Source organism: Onychostoma macrolepis, chromosome 04, assembly GCF_012432095.1.
Source record: "Onychostoma macrolepis isolate SWU-2019 chromosome 04, ASM1243209v1, whole genome shotgun sequence".
Taxonomy (NCBI): domain Eukaryota; kingdom Metazoa; phylum Chordata; class Actinopteri; order Cypriniformes; family Cyprinidae; genus Onychostoma; species Onychostoma macrolepis.
The window spans coordinates 6491357-6509472 of record NC_081158.1 but is presented as its reverse complement, the minus strand read 5'-3'; the positions used below and the strand labels follow the sequence as shown (position 1 = coordinate 6509472).

General features: G+C 37.6%; 1 protein-coding gene across 3 annotated transcripts in view; it reads left to right on the top strand.

Annotated features, from left to right (window-relative positions):
- Window positions 1-354: 354 nt before the first annotated feature.
- LOC131538607 (gastrula zinc finger protein XlCGF8.2DB-like) overlaps window positions 355-18116 on the top strand; it is a 41322-nt gene continuing 23560 nt past the window's right edge. The window contains exons 1-3 of one of the 3 annotated variants that reach the window (XM_058772539.1): window positions 355-391; window positions 4096-4230; window positions 14446-16639. In XM_058772539.1, coding sequence (XP_058628522.1) covers window positions 4146-4230; window positions 14446-15272 — 912 coding nt within the window. In that variant the 5' untranslated portion in view covers window positions 355-391; window positions 4096-4145 and the 3' untranslated portion in view covers window positions 15273-16639. Of the gene's footprint in view, window positions 392-4021; window positions 4231-4462; window positions 4845-14445; window positions 16640-18116 lie in introns of those variants that run through there. The other 2 variants (XM_058772540.1, XM_058772541.1) reach the window with 2 other exon arrangements.

The window sequence follows — 18116 nt, the reverse complement described above, 5'->3', positions numbered from 1 at the left end:
ATCTCTGTTCAAATTAAACAAACACACAAATAAATAATAACCCTAGACTGAACCTTTTATCAAAACCTTTTGGTATTGAATGAATTATATATTTCAATTCTAATTATTAAATACTGCTTGACATTTTATATTTCTTTTACTTAAGATAACCAGTAGAAGATAAATAAAAGGTAATTATTTTTAGACATTGTATACCTTTTTTCATGTATCTTAGACTTAAAAGCACTTTATTCATTTAATATTAGAAAAACACACTAACTTAGTACACATTTCTACTCACTTTTGTTATTTTGGACAGCAGCGCGTGAACAGAACTTTTATTTTGGCCTGGGGTGTGACGTCATAAGGCCGCGCCGCGCTCCTGCATTTGTTGTGATTCGGCTGAGGAAAGGTTTGTGTTTTAAAGTATTAAATCAAAGTCGATACAAGCCATTAGGGCAATTTTATATATTTTTTCCCCTTTTACATGAGATGTAAAATTGCTTAATCATTATTGAACTTGACATTGTAATACTGTAACTAACATTAATGTACATAATTTTTTTGTAAATCTCATCCGCACATTAGTAACAGAAGACGCGTTTCATTTCGCTCCCTATATAGTGACTCATTTTAGTACGAACAAGAGTTTGGTCACTGGCAGGTAGTGATGGAGAAACCGAGCTTTTCGAAACTCACGAGTCTATTGAATCAATTGATTCTCAAAATGATTCAGTGATTCGACTCTCTCGAAGCTCCGCTCGCTGACGGCATCTGCTGCTCAAAACAGTGTAAATGCAGCGCGTAGTGCATGTGGCCAACTGCAAATGTTGATCAAGTTATTGAATACCAAATATAAATTGTAAGGAGTGTATAATTTGCACTGTTATTAATTTATACTGCTAATTTAGATTTTCCCCGAACAGTGATGTAATAAGTCCATTAACTCAGTCTGACTGACTCCCTTAACAGTGTGCTGACTACAGAACTACATACAGAGCTGATTGAGATGCACCCGGAGATTTACTTTACATTTACAGGTGCATCTCAATGAATTAGAATGTCGTGGAAAAGTTCATTTATTTCAGTAATTCAACTCAAATTGTGAAACTCGTGTATTAAATAAATTCAATGCACACAGACTGAAGTAGTTTAAGTCTTTGGTTGTTTTAATTGTGATGATTTAGGCTCACATTTAACAAAAACCCACCAATTCACTATCTCAACAAATTAGAATACTTCATAAGACCAATAAAAAATACATTTTTAGTGAATTGTTGGCCTTCTGGAAAGTATGTTCATTTACTGTATATGTACTCAATACTTGGTAGGGGCTCCTTTTGCTTTAATTACTGCCTCAATTCGGCGTGGCATGGAGGTGATCAGTTTGTGGCACTGCTGAGGTGGTCTGGAAGCCCAGGTTTCTTTGACAGTGGCCTTCAGCTCATCTGCATTTTTTGGTCTCTTGTTTCTCACTTTCCTCTTGGCAATACCCATAGATTCTCTACAGCAGTGGTTCCCAAACTGGGGGGCGCGGCAAGGCTAGTGTACATACAGTCAGCCGATATTTATATGGATGCACCGAAATTTCAAAAGAGAAAAAAGGTCCAATGAGCCGAAAATATCTGCCGCGCCGCCCGGCAGTATTCAGCTCGCACTCTCTCTCTCTCTCTCTCTCTCTGTCTCTCTCTCTCTCAATTCAATTCAATATGTGCTTTATTGGCATGACAATTGTTACAATGTATTGCCAAAGCGTAGTGTCTACATTGAATCTAGAACAGATATATATGCAACAAATCTCTCTCTCTCTCTTTCTCTCTCTAATCACTGCCGTCCTGACACTCTGCTGAATATTCCGCTCTATGAATGTGCGCAAAGCAAAGTCCGCAATGTATACTTGTTCCTTTTCGCAGTAGGCTATTGTGATGTAGCATGCAGTAGTACAGCTGTACTGCTCAACGGTGGTAAAATGACGCCCCCCTCTCGTGACGCTATGCTCTGCTCACGTGCTCTGATAATAATAGCTTTGTAGGACTATAAAAAAAGTTATATCCGATTCTGTTTCATAGAACTGAATAAAATTAATATATTGATTGATATTTAATATTAATAGGCTATATTCTCTGTCCAATTTTGTGTTACTTTCAATAAACGTGGTTATTTTATTGGCTTGTGATTTTTAAATTCAGTATCATTAAAATTGAGTTAAATTAAAAAGTCTTACAAAAATGACTTAATATTATTTAATAAAATAATAAATAATTATTACAAAGCAGTTTTGTTTTCGGCCATTGATGTCACCTCTGATTCAACAACGAGGCTTCAGTTTAAGTCCAAGGCTTTGGCTGCATTTTGGATTGGAGTGGAAAAGGACTACCCATTGCTGGGCAGGAGAGCCCTGGCAATACTCCTTCCTTTTGCCACATCCTACCTATGTGAGATAGGGTTTTCTGCAGTTGCCTCAATCAAGACAAAATACAGATCAAAGCTGGACATTGAAAATGAGCTAAGAGTGGCAGTCTCACAGCTGCATCCCCGATTTGAGAGGATCTGCAGCACAAAGCAAGCCCACCCCATTCACTGAAAAGACTGTGGGACTAGTAAGAATAAGTCTAAATCCTGCAGTTCAAAAATGTTCATTTTTTAACTGCAGTTTGAGAAAATCTGTTGAAAACAATGAATACTGTTACATAGTTAATAATAATAATAATAAATAAATGTTGAAGCTGCATGCTTTACTTGTAATGCTTCTACTCTAAAAGTGACTAGTTCCTTATTTAATGTTTTTTTTTTTTTCTTTTTCAGTAAGTTGTCACACACTGAATTTGTGTTAATTACCATTAATGAATTACAATGTTTCAAACAAATCCTCCTGGAGGTGTGTTTGTGTATGTGTGGGGGTGGGGGGGCTTCATTTTTTTTTATTCTGCGAAAGGGGGGCCCGGCAGAAAAAGTTTGGGAACCACTGCTCTATGGGGTTCAGGTCTGGTGAGTTTGCTGGCCAGTCAAGCACACCAACACTATGGTCATTTAACCAACTTTTGGTGTTTTTGGCAGTGTGGGCAGGTGCCAAATCCTGCTGGAAAATGAAATCAGCATCTTTAAAAAGCTGGTCAGCAGAAGGAAGCATGAAGTGCTCCAAAATTTCTTGGTAAACGGGTGCAGTGACATTGGATTTCAAAAAACACAATGGACCAACACCAGCAGATGACATTGCACCCCAAATCATCACAGACTGTGGAAACTTCACACTGGACTTCAAGCAACTTGGGCTATGAGCTTCTCCACCCTTCCTCCAGACTCTCGGACCTTGGTTTCCAAATGAAATACAAAACTTGCTCTCATCTGAAAAGAGGACTTTGGACCACTGGGCAACAGTACAGTTCTTCTTCTCCGTAGCCCAGGTAAGACGCCTCAGACGTTGTCTGTGGTTCAAGAGTGGCTTAACAAGAGGAATACAACAACTGTAGCCAAATTCCTCGACACGTCTGTGTGTGGTGGCTCTTTGACCCCAGCCTCAGTCCATTCCTTGTGAAGTTCACCCAAATTCTTGAATGGATTTTGCTTGACAATCCTCATAAGGCTGCGGTTCTCTCGGTTGGTTGTGCATCTTTTTCTTCCACACTTTTTCCTTCCACTCAACTTTCTGTTAAAATGCTTGGATACAGCACTCTGTGAACAGCCAGCTTCTTTGGCAATGAATGTTTGTGGCTTACCCTCCTTGTGAAGGGTGTCAATGATTGTCTTCTGGACAACTGTCAGATCAGCAGTCTTCCCCATGATTGTGTAGCCTAGTGAACCAAACTGAGAGACCATTTTGAAGGCTCAGGAAACCTTTGCAAGTGTTTTGAGTCGATTAGCTGATTGGCATGTCACCATATTCTAATTTGTTGAGAGTGAATTGGTGGGTTTTTGTTAAATGTGAGCCAAAATCATCACAATTAAAAGAACCAAAGACTTAAACTACTTCAGTCTGTGTGCATTGAATTTATTTAATACATGAGTTTCACAATTTGAGTTGAATTACTGAAATAAATGAACTTTTCCACGACATTCTAATTTATTAAGATGCACCTGTACTTTTCTTTCTGGTAATTATTCTCATCTTAAAAACAGAGAAACAATCCTGGTGGAGCAGCTGAGATCCACGTGGCACTATTATAAAGATGGCGTTTATTAAAGAGGAGAATGAAGACATGAAGATTGAAGAAGCTTTCAGAGTCAAACATGAAGATACTGAGACACAAACAGGTTGTTTTTCATTCTCAAAGCTGAACTCACTCATTTGATCCTTATTAAAATGTTCAGCTCTACAGAAATTAATGATATTTTTGAGGAATGTCATATGAGTATATTACAGAGCCGACGGCACAGTGTATGCCCGGCATAATATGTACAGTTGAAGACAAATTATTAGTCCTCTGTAAAATATTTCATTATTTTTTAAATAATTCCCAAGTGCTGTTTAACAGAGAGAAGATATTTTCAACACAGCATTTCAACTAAACATAATAGTTTATTTAGGAAGCTTGGAATATTTGTAATACAAACAAAATTATAACCAATAATAAAAGTCTACAGGCCAAAATTATTAGCCCTCTGATGTGAATCCCTTTTGCTTGATAACAGCCTTTAGTCGTTTGTTGTAGTTCTCAACAAGTTTCAGGCATGTCTCTTCAGGAGTCGCAGCCTATTCCTCCTCAGCAAATCTCTCAAGCTCCTCCAAATGTGTTGGTCTCCTGGCATGGACTCTGGTCTTCAGTGAGCCCCACAGATTTTCTATTGGATTGAAGTCTGGGCTTTGTGCAGGCCAGTCAAGGACATTTACTTTGCTCATTTGGAGGTAGTTCTTCACCAGAAGTGAGGTATGCTTCGAGTCGCTATCATGCTGGAAGAAAAAACGTCGACCCAAACAATATTTTGTTGCATACTGCCTGAGGCTGTCTTTCAAAATCTTCTTGTAGTTTACTAGTTGTTTTGAAAGATACTAATCCTCAGTTTACAGTGCAATTTAAAGGCTTAGAGGATTAATTAGGTTAGTTAGGCAAGTCATTGAACAACAGTGGTTTGTTCCGTAGCCAATCAAACAGATAATTTCTTAAGAGGGCTAATAATATTGTCCTTAGCAATTAAAAAAAAATATATATATATTTTATTCTAGGCAAATTGAAATAAGACATTTAGGCGGCATTATGCAAATATTTCCACATCGTGACATAGACATGTGGGGGTGTTTTAATGAGGCGTTTTAGCCTGGTCTGGATCAGCCTTCTCTTTTATATAGAATAAATCCTTTTGTGGGAGACTTTGTGCATGTATACGATCTGCAGAGCTCAAACAGCTACATAACACACTAAAGAAAAGGAAAACAAGAAATCGCATCATGTGACCCCTTTAAACATCGAGTCAGATTATCTTTCTCTTTTTCTGAGACATGTTCTGTACACACACACAACAATAATTTAGGATTCACTCACTTTCAGGGGTGTTTGGGTTGATGTGTGGACTGTATAATCACTGATCAGTATTCATTTAACATGGAAGATTTTGCTATGTAGAGTATATGTTCTGTATTTATGCTTTGCCTTTTTATCTAAATCACTACCAAAATTCAACACTGTTCACAGTTAGAGCTGTAATAATTTTGTAAGGTTTTATCCTTCATTTATAAATTTTAGCTTTAGGGAACCAAATCGTAGAAATTCGGTTTTGATCTGATTAATTGATATTAATCAAAATTGTATAATTTATACCTTATTAACGACTCGTCCAGCGAGTATTAACACAGTATAATTCAGCAATGCTTCTTATTGTTGATAAGAATACAGAATTGATTATAATACAGAATTAATTGGGAAATTTTGCATTGAGCAACAGGTAACACGATCTATGGCAAATAATTTAAGATTTGAAAATCAAGGCACCAGACTATTCATTAAAAATGAATCGAGCGTTTATTTACTATTCTAGGGTACAATACAAATAACCAAAACACATACACACACATACACACATTATGGCAAGATCAAAGCAGTTTGAGGGAAGTTAACTATTCTCTTTTCCTGAGAATAAAGACGACCTTATCGGGATGTCACAAACAGAAGACTCAGTTATCGTTATCTTTTAACGATTCATTCAATTCAATTCAGCTTCAGCGAATAAGAGATTTGTTTGTTTTACTTGCTGTGAGTTGAATTTGAAGGCTGTACTTCTTGAAGGGTTGCTGGAGGGAAGCCCCGGACTTCTCCTGCTGACGTGTTGTTGTCGCGTGACGTCACTCGGGATTCCTCCTTTTGGATTTGATGGCTTTCTGGTAGCGCGCGAATAGCGAGTTTGAAGTTCTTACGCGGCAGCTTTGCAAGTTTTCTTTGGTCAGACGTGGACAGAGTGTTGAAGTCTTTTAGATGATCAGCCAGATGTTTGCAGCACGATCAGGGGGCAACGCCCAGACTTTCAGCCAAGTTTCTTGCAGTTTCACCAGATGTTCAACCCGTTCTTTTGTCCTGAGTTGAGCACCTTTCAAAGTTGGGGTGTCTGTTTTTATCGGACAGAATTAAGTCCATCCTATTCACTGTCTGACCCAATCACATTGTCTCTGTAGGGCGGAGCCCCGCCCGGCACGACTTCTTTTTCGTGCATACATTATCTGCTCATAAATGTCACCTGAAGTAAATATCCTAGCAGATTTCTATAAAGTGTTATAATCATACTTCATGATGCTAAAAGTCAACATTCATCGTTTTCAATGTATTGGAATCAGCATAACGTGAAATTTAATACCAAACAGGAGATAGTTGTCACATCGAATATCTATAATTTTACCTACTAAACGGGTTAAGTCATAGATTAAAATATCCTAAATTCTAATAACTACAGTAAGATTAAATGAAACCTAAAATACCACATTCATATATATTTTGTCTCTTGAGTATGTTGCTTTTAATAGCAGCAGTCTTTTCTGGATTGTCCTTTTGAAGATCTTTTGTCCATAAAAGTTTGGGTGTTCTTTTCCTTTTGGAGAAGGAGAGAGAAAAAGGCGCCTTCCTTTTGGAATGTTAGGAGACCAGAGCTGAGGTCGTGAGGTCATGAGGAGTATCACGTTGTGTGTCTCTGGTGATCTTCTTTGCTGAGACGAAGTTGTAAGTCAGTCAATTTTTGTTTATCGGAAAGTAGTTTATGGTAAGCGGGGTCGCAGTATCGCGAACGCTCTGGTTCTGAAAATTCTCCAAAGGAGTAATTATTAGTTGTTAAACCCCAAACAGATGTAGCGCGGACCGTTCATCCTCACCTTATCATGTTTTACGAGTCTCTCGAGGTGGTAAGGAGAGTATGGGCGGACGCTAGTCATAGAACTGAGGCCTTGTGTTTGTCATTTGCTCATTTTACGAGCTGATGAAGTTAGATTAGTTCCAGTGGAATGTTCTTAAGTTACTCATGTGTGTGCGTTAGTTTCGACCAGGTTCTACAGAGCCCTGCAGGGGCATAAAATCTAGTCCCTAGCCCGGCCCGTGTCTGACAGCTTATCAGAATTAATTTCAAAATTTGTAATTTTTGCTCATAAAGGTATAAGAGTACTGTAAAGGGTCTACTTTTATTTGTGTGCACTCACAATATCAACAAAACGTGCTTTTATAAAATAAAGAAAAAACAGCAGTTTCGGTTTTGAGCAGGAGTGCTTATGAAAAACCAAAACACAGCGAATACTTGCCTCACTGACTCGATAAATATAGTATCTAGAGAAAGCTTTGAATTACTACTTTAAAATGAAATAATTTTTATCGAAAACAAAAACTCTTTCATTATGGCTGCATTTACACTGCAAGACCAATACCGATTTTTTGGACGACATGCTTACATTTCTTTTAAAAGTGACCTGTATCCGATGTGTGCATTTTACACTGCACTTGGTGAAACAAGCCAAAAATAGCATATGACATCACAAATCAATTTGAATAGTACATTGAGTTTAATTTATTCACATGGAATTAATATAGAAACGTTTTTAATGCAATAGTTACATCTATACATCAAAATAATTATATATCCTAGTACAAATTCTTCAGGACAGTGATGTACGCAGCTCTGCTGAAAGCTTGCGAGTGGAATAATACTCAGTGGTAGATATTGTTAAGCATGTCACAACATTTATTTAACATAAACGAATGAAATTAATACTCTGCTACTCAACTAGAGGCGTTTCATTTTTCATGAATTTATTTTTATTTTTTCCTGCTTACACGGTCGTGGGCCATATCCGATCTGTGCCACATGGGAGGAAAAAATCGGAATTGGGTCACTTGAACCATGCAGTGTAAATGCAGCCTATAAAATCCCTAAAGATGCATTTCTCTCTAAAGGCGCATCCAATGAGGAGACAGCGAGTCAGGATCATCAAATGCATGTATGATCCAAAATGTAGCTTTTCCCGAAGCATTGGGAACTTTTAGTAACTCCCCACGCTCCAACTTCTCCCTGATGCTCTGCATGGTCACCTGTATGCTAATGTGTGCGTTAGGGCTGCACGATAAATCGAAGTGAAATCAAAATCGCGTTTAGGCAGAAGCTGCGATTGCCATGCATATCTTTCAGTGAAGCACGGTTCTGTGATCAGCAGTAAATCTCCATCCGAAGGCCAGAGGGTGCTCTCGCGCAGAAACTCCAAATACATCCTGAAGAAGAAACCCAGGAAATGCCTATAACGTTAGCTGAATAAACAGAAGATTTAACTGCTTTCATTGATTCAACGTGACTAATAAACACAAGACTACAACAATATATGGTTTATCTGAGTTCTTATTATTATAATTTTCATTATAATAAAGTATATTTATAATGCAATGCCTTTATCACTGCTTTGAATAAGGCACGCAACATATTTCATAGTATTCTGTGTAAGAAGCCACATCATCTCACAGGATATATTTCAAACACTAGACTGATGTTATGAAGTGAGTTTGGAGTAAAAACATGTTATTAAATATGGTATTTTCACATGCTTTCAGTAGAGTAGAATTTACTACACAGAGCCGTATTTCACTGAGAAGCTACGCAAACAGCTGTCATTATCACGAACGATTTATTCGATTTCATAATCGTGCAATAATATCGTCTCCGATTTTTTTTTGCGTTACCTGTCAGTGAACTATGGCTCTGAGTAGTAAATACTGCTCCATCTGAAAGCAGGTGATGGAGATTTACTGCTGATTACAGAACCAACTTTACTGACAAAATGCGCATGGAAATCGCTTTCGATTTAATCATGCAGCCCTAGTGTGCGTATGCGTAGACCTATTTCTTAGGCTTAGGCAATGTACAATATTTATAATATAATCAGTATTTCATACAGTAGACATGTGTGCTCTGTGTGTATATGGGGACAATAAAAAGAGAGAAGCTAAATGAGCCCGAGCCCGATCTGTTAAAAATGGCCCAGCCCAGGCCGAATAAAGAGGCAAGGCAAGGCAAGGCAAGTTTATTTATATAGCACATTTCATACACAATGGTAATTCAAAGTGCTTTACATAAAAGGAAGTGAAATAGTCATTATTAAAAATAATAAAAATCACAACAATAAAAACAAAGTGATTTAAAAATTGATTTTAAAAGAATTTAAAACATTTAAGAATAGAAAGTGATTATACATAGTGCAATCAGTTCGGACGTAGCACAGTGCTCATTCAACAAATGCACAGCTAAACAGATGAGTTTTGAGTCTGGATTTAAAAGTGGCTAATGTTTTAGCACATCTGATCTCTTCTGGAAGCTGGTTCCAACTGCGGGCAGCATAATAGCTAAAAGCAGACTCCCCTTGTTTTGTGTATACCCTTGGTATTTCTAACTGACTCGATCCTAATGATCTGAGTGGTCTGTTAGGTTTATATTCAGTGAGCATATCTCCAATGTATTTAGGTCCTAGGCCATTTAGAGATTTATAAACGAGTAGAAGTACTTTAAAATCAATCCTAAATGTAACTGGAAGCCAGTGTAGGGACCTGAGGACTGGTGTAATATGCTCAAATTTTCTGGTTCTAGTCAGAATCCTGGCAGCAGCGTTCTGGATGAGCTGCAGCTGTCTAATGGTCTTCTTTGGAAGGCCGGTGAGGAGACCATTACAATAATCCACCCTGCTGGTGATAAAGGCATGAACCAGTTTCTCCAAGTCTTGACTGGAAACAAAACATCTAATTCTTGCAATGTTTTTGAGATGATAGTATGCTGATTTAGTTACTGCTTTGACATGACTACTAAAACTAAGGTCTGTCTCCAGAAACACCCCAAGATTTTTGACTTGGTTTTAGTTGATTGACCCCTAGAGTCAAGGTATGCATTCACCTTGAGAACTTCATCTTTGTTTCCAAATGCAATGACTTCAGTTTTCTCCTTATTTAACTGCAGAAAGTTCTGGGACATCCAACAGTTTATTTCATCAATGCATTGGCAGAGGGAGTCAATGGGGCTGTAGTCATTTGGAGATAAGGCTAGGTAAATCTGGGTATCATCAGCATAGCTGTGATAGGCAATTTGGTTCCTTCTCATTATTTGACTTAGTGGGAGCATATACAGGCTAAACAAGAGCGGTGCAAGAATTGAGCCTTGTGGGACTCCGCATGTCATGGACGTCCACTTAGACTTATGCTCTCCTATACTCACATAATAACCTCTCCTTCTAAGTATGACCTGAACCATTTGAGTACCATCCCAGAAAGCCCGATCCAGTTTTCCAGTCTCTCTAGAAGTATGTTATGATCAACAGTGTCAAACGCAGCACTAAGATCTAGTAGTACCAGCACTGATATTTTGCCTGAATCAGAATTGAAGCGAATATCATTTATTATCTTAATGAGTGCTGTCTCTGTGCTATGATGTGCTCGGAAACCAGATTGAAAATTGTCCAGGTATCCATTTAAGTTTAAGTGGTTGTTCAGCTGATTAAAACTACCTTTTCAATAATCTTACCTATGAACGGAAGATTTGATATTGGTCTATAGTTGTTCAACATTGTGTTATCAAGATTGCGCTTTTTCAGAAGGGGCTTAACAACTGCAGTTTTCAGGGAGTTTGGAAAAGTCCCAGAAAGAAGTGAGGCGTTCACCACTTCTAAGAGATCTGCTTCTAAACAGTTAAGCACACTTTTGAAAAAAGATGTGGGAAGTGTGTCAAGATAGCAGGTTGATGATTTAAGGTGCTGTACTATTTCTTTCAAAATTTTGCAATCAATTGCTTCAAAAACAGACATAGTCACTTCTTTTGAAATTGCGGTCGAATCTGTGTGACCTCTGCAAAAGTAGATATGCCAGTCTCCTTTCTGATATTATTGATCTTCTCAGAAAAGAAGGAAGCAAACTCATTGCATTTACTGTCGGAGAGCATTTCACTGGGAATCTGACTTGGGGGGTTTGTCAGTCTCTCCACAGTAGCAAAAAGAGTGCGAGAGTTGTTTAAGTTACTGTTTATAAGGTTTGAGAAGTAGGTCTGTCTAGCTGTGGCTAGTTCCACATTGAAAGCATGAAGGCTGTCTTTATAGATGCTATAGTGAATTTCAAGTTTTGTCTTCCGCCACATCCGCTCAGCTTTTCTGCATTGTCTTTTCATACTCTGAGCTGCTGTTGATTTTCTCCATGGTGATTTTTGTCTGCCACTCTTCTTGCAGACCCTTGTCGGAGCAATATCATCAATAACATTCTTAACTTTTGAGTTAAAAGAATCCAGGAGAAGATCAACAGAGTCTGCAGAAATGCTTGGTGTTAAAGATATAGCCTTCATAAATAGCGCACTAGTTTTCTCATTAATGCATCTCTTTCTGACAGAGACAGATCTAGATTCAGTGTTAACAGAGATCAATATATCAAAGAAAATACAGAAGTGATCAGATAGTGCTACATCCTTAACAACAATGGATGAGATGTTTAGACCTTTACTGATGAGTAAATCTAGAGTGTGTCCACGATTGTGTGTGGGTTCATGCACATGCTGGATCAGATCAAAAGTGTTTAAAACAGTAATAATTTCTTTTGCAGTTTTGATTTCTGCATTATCTATGTGAATATTAAAATCCCCTGCAATAGTAAAACAGTCAAACTCTGAGGAAATCATTGATTGGAAATCATTGCTTGCAGACCTCTATTCACAGTATATGTTGAAATAAAATACTTGCCAGAATGCATTGTTTGTTTGTTTTTTGTTTTTTTTAAGGCAAATATTGTAATATGATACAAATAATATAGATTATACACATATCTACATATAACACATATTAATTCAGATTAGAAAAAATACATAAATAAAGAAAACACCAGTCATGCATAGTTATACATTCAAATACAGTATATAAAGAAAAGAAAGAAAAAACAAAAAATAAATGTATTATATATACACATACATATGTTATAAAAAAATAAATAAAATTATGATACAGTTGTCTCCTTAAAATATTCCAGAAATGGGCTCCAGACTTTCAAAAAAGGTTTTGGCTTTTGTTTTATTGCAAACCGAATCTTTTCCATTTTGAGAGCATGTAAAAAGTCAAAGACCCATTGGCGATAAGGAGGAGGAGCTGCTGACTTCCAATTCATAAGAATAAGTCGCTATAGCCAGTAGAGTTGCAAAGGCTACACTGTCAGCATGTAATGTGTTTAAATTGACAGATTCTGGCAGAATGCCAAACAATGCTGTTAAGGGGTTGGGGTCTAATGGTAAAGAAAAAATAACAGAGAAGCATCTAAAGACCTTCCTCCAGAAATCAGACAGTTTCGGACAGGACCAGAAAGAATGCAATAACGTAGCTGGTTCAGTTGCGCAGCGAAGGCAGGTTGGGTCAAAATCTGGGAATATTTTATTTAATTTAGTTCTAGACCAATGGACTCTGTGCACTACCTTAAATTGAATGAGAGTGTGTCTAGCATTTATGGATGATGAGTGTATTCGTGTAAGAATTAGATCCCAGGTATTCTCCTCAATCATCAAATTCAATTCCTCCTCCCAGAGCGCCTTCAGTGGGCGCATTGAGGGGGATTGTTTTGTGTTAATTATAGTATACATTTTAGAAATAACCCCTTTCAAAGATGTATATAGGTCTAAAATCTCAAGTATATTTTTATTTGGCAAAAAGGGAAAGTTAGAAAACTGCTTACGAATAAAGTTCCGTATCTGAAAGTATCTAAATAAATGGGAGCCACCCAAACACTTTGGTTTCATAAGATGACTTAGATTAATTCGTTTTGACTTATTCCATATGAAAGAAGAAGTATTCTGCTGCAAAACTGTAAAAAAGGATTTTGGGATAAATATAGGAAGGCACTGGAAGAGATATAAAAATTTAGGAAGTACATTCATTTTGATAACATTCACCCTTCCTATCAAAGATAGAGGGAGACATTTCCAGGACACAAAGAGAGACTTAACATGAATATGGAGAGGACTAATGTTGGCACTGCACAGGTCAGAATATTTACGGGTCACCTGAATCCCTAAGTATTTAAAACGATTCCTGATAACCTTGAATTGGAAATCTGAATATGAAATCTGAAAGGAAGATGTGTTCAGTGGGAACAGTTCACTTTTACGAAAATGTAGTTTGTATCCTGAGAAACTACTATAGGTATCTAGAATAGAAAGAGTTTGAGGAATAGAGGAGAGAGGGTTAGATGAAAAAAGAAGAAGGTCATCAGCATATAAAGAAACCTTATGTACTGTTCCTGCACGGGTGATACCACAAACCTGTGCACTGGACCGTAGAGCAATTGCAAGGGGTTCAATGGCTATGGCAAACAACAATGGGGAAAGGGGACAACCCTGTCTTGTGCCCCGTTGTAGATTGAAATACTACGAAAAGACATTATTAGTACGTACAGAAGCTTTAGGGGCTGCATATAAAAGTTTAATCCAATAAATAAATATGGGGCCAAATCCAAATTTTCCTAAGACCTGAAAAAGATAGTTCCATTCAACACGGTCAAACGCCTTTTCCACGTCAAGTGACCGCACCACCTCTGGGTTGTTTGAATGGGAAGAATATAATATATTAAAAAGGTGTCTAATATTAGAAAAAGAATATCTATCTCGAATAAAGCCAGTTTGATCAGCTGAAATTATTTGAGCCACAGAATTTTCAAAACGGATAGATAAAAGTTTGGCTAAGATCTTATAGTCACAATTTAGCAGAGAGATGGGACGATATGAACCACATTCTAGTGGATTCTTGTCTTTCTTTAGGAGCAGCGAAATAGTCGCTTGATAGAGACTTGCAGGCAAACAAAAGTAAAATTGGGTTTAGCAAATTAGAAAAGACTTTATGAAACCCGTCAGGCCCTGGGGCCTTACCAGATTTCATAAATACTATATATTCCTTAATTTCTTCAATTTGATGCATTGTTTTTTTTATAGAATAATACAGTTTTAATGGAAAACTGCATGTTATTGTCAATTTTACAGTGTGGGTTTAACAAGTATTTGTCTTTTTAACTGTAGACCTGATGTCACTGAAAGAGGAGAGTCCAGAACTGAATGAAATCGAGGAGAAGGATCAGTATGAGGAACATCATAATTTCGTAACTGGAAAAATATCCATAAAGACTGAAAAGACGTACTCACGAAAAAGAACCCAGAAGACCAAATCTAAGACTTGCCATCAATGTGGAAAATGCTTCAGTAATCATCGAAACCTTAAAGTCCACATGAGAGTCCACACTGGAGAGAAGCCTTTCACATGCCAACAGTGTGGAAAGAGTTTTAATCAAACAGGGAACCTTAAAAGCCACATGAGAATTCACACCGGAGAGAGGCCTTTCACGTGCCCTCAATGTGGACAGAGTTTTAAACAAAAAAAAGCCCTTCAATCCCACATGATAATTCACACCGGAGAGAAGCCTTTTACATGTGATCAGTGTGGAAAGAGTTTCACACATAAAGACACCCTTAATTCCCACATGAGGATTCACTCAACAGAGGATTGTTTTATATGTCAGCAGTGTGGAAGAAGTTTCGCTCATAAAGTAAGCTTCAAGACTCACATGCGAGTTCACACTGGAGAGAAGCCTTACACATGCTCTCAGTGTGGAATGAGTTTTAGACATAAACAGTCCCTTGATTCCCATATGAGTAGTCACACTGGAGAAAACCCCCATACCTGCAAACTGTGTGGGAAGAGCTTCTCACGAAAAGGATCTCTTAAATCTCACTTGGACATTCACACTGGAAAGAAACCGTTTATGTGTGATCAGTGTGGAAAGAGTTTCAGACGTCAAGTGACCCTTAATTACCACATAAGAATTCACTCAAGAAAGAAACCGTATTAGATGTCAGCATGGGAAGCATTTCCCAGACATAAAACGCCTTAAAAACCATGAATAAACAACTTGATATAAATTTCACTTATTTATTTTTTGAGTTTGACATGAAGCAAGCCTTATAACTCACACAAGACTGGCATAAGGAAGCCTTAATATCCACATGAACGTTCACACTGGAGAGAAGCTGTTCATATGTGACCAAGTGAAAAGAGTTTCAGATATAATAACCCTTAATTAGTATGAGGATTACACACACACCTGGACAGAATATGAGTGACCACAGGACTTCATATCAGCTTCAGAGTCATCATGTGGTTGACACATCCCACAAGGACATTACGCAGCCAAAACAAGCTCTCCTCTTGGAAACTATCCCGGCTGAGCCCTGCCCACAAAGCTCATCACAAACCTGATTGTGACGTACTACAACAGCTTCAAGACTCGGCACCCAAGGACGACTTTCTGGAAAACGTATCACAGCCACCGGAAACACCAGAGCCAGAGCCCATCTCACCAGACACATCATCCCTCTCTCCAGCATCTCCACTTCTAAGCTTCTCACAGAAAATGGAGGAACTGGTGAATGCTGGGACCAACCTCACTCTTTCGCTGCAAGCCCCCAGAAATCAACTGAAAAACGGCAGGCCCCACAACCACCAAAGACAGCAGGCCCAGCTCTCCCTCCTCCTCCTGTGAGAGCTCTCCGACTGCTGCCAGGGCCTGATGCAGACATAACACGTTGTCCTCTGAATTTGATGTGCAAACGTCTGTCATCACTGAGCAACTTTGCTACCAACTCGTCTGGTTCCACCTGACTGTCAATTTGCACAGTCAGCAACTGGCGAAGCACAAAGTCGTCCAATACAAAAGTGCTCATAATATCACTGCTATCCTGTACAGTGACTGTTGCATGAAGTACTGACTTCACTTTTGCGGTTTTACAGTATGCTGCACATTATTGACATCTGGTCATTAATGTCTCCAAATTGACAGCAGGCAAGGTATGCAGCTTTGGACACATGTATTAGGCTTTGACATCTGCGGTCACAATTTCTCCTTCTTTGACCTTAAAATTGTCAACTGGTTGCGCAACGGTAGTTGATACAGCCGGTACAATGATTAAAGACGACTGTGTAGTGGTAGACAAACAAGTGCATCCATCAAACTGTCGAACAGATGCGTTCTTGATGGTATACCACTACCCTATTTCCAAGACACCTCCTCCCCAGACAGTCAATGACAAACCACATGTTTGATCTGCCACATCATATGACCTTCTTTGCAATCTCTGATTGCTACGGGTCATACCCTGTCGATCTTCAACCAACTGGAGCACTTTGACTGTCACATTCACCTGAAATACAAAAAAGAAGGTAAAAACATTGTTATACTAAGCAAAAATCTCTTAACTTGGCAAAAAGAACATGATATTATACCAGACAAAAATGCATTCAAAAAACAAATACCTATATCTCCAATAGCAATGGGAAATATTGGAAAAATATAATTGTTTCCCCCATAAATACCACAATTTACAATTTTATCACAATTCTTTTTCATGTTGGATTTATGATTTTACAACTTGTCTAAGTAGTACAACCAAACTAATTTTCCTATTTAAACAATTATTTTACAGTTACCGTACCTGTATTTAGCAAAACATTCAATAAATTGTATCAACAAATTATATATATATATATATATATATATATATATATATATATATATATATATATATATATAAAAACTCTATATGTGATAAGTCCTAACAAAATTAGTAGAAATAAGCAAATTTTGAAATATTACTTATTTTATCGTCACATTCTCCATTTAAAACACCTTCAAAATAATATATGACTTGTTAAAATCTGACAAAAAAGGAGTAAGCTACAACCATTTGAAATCGATAGACTCACCAGAGTTGATTTTGAGAAAAATTTAGTGAAACATTCCAAACCTAAATCACCTAGCAACGTTGCATATTTTTCTCAACAATAATTAATAATAATAATTCCGTCTTTTCTTTTAATGTTCGATTAACATTGAAACAGATCTATAATTAATACCTATTTCGGTTTTGTTGTTTTATTACGTTCTTCTTGACCTTATCTCTGACAAACTCGAAGTAATGTGCATATGTCCATCTCGTGAATGTACAGTCTTCTGCCATCTTCACCCATTAGCTGCTTTTCCACTTGTCAGTGCGAGCTGGGCAGGGCTAATAGCCTCGGACCTCGAGCACAGAGGCCGAAATCATGCCGCGTTTCCACTGCCAGTAGAACCCGCCCTAAACACGCCTTCACTGGAATACTGCCATTTTTTTTATTTGTTCGTTAATGTCCTGCGGTCTTGCTGTTTTTTTTTCTTTGAACAATTAAATTTTGGGCTAAAAGTGTGTTGTAACGCAAGCGAACATGTACCGAGTAAAATATTACTGAAAATTGATTAGTAATGCCTTACACTACTGCGTTACAGCAAAAAAGTAATCAGTTACTGTAATGCATTACTTTTGTAACATGTTACTCCCAACACTTTTTATACACATACTATCGACACCAATAAGCAGGGCCAGACGGAATCTGCTGACTTTTTTTTTTTAGAAAACTAATTTAGTAGTAATTTAGTAGTAAAAATAGTCATTTACAATCAGTAGTATTTTTGCATCAGAAAAAAGTTATTTACATTATTTATATCAGAAAAACTACTGGATGCAAGTGAAGCTGGATGTGGATGTGAGTTAATCTCTGGTGTTAAATTTGGCAATCAGCATCATTTTAACATTCTCCTCTGTTAGACTGCGTCTGTGCTCTGTTAGAAGTGCAGAATAATGAGAAAAAAGCCTCTCCACAT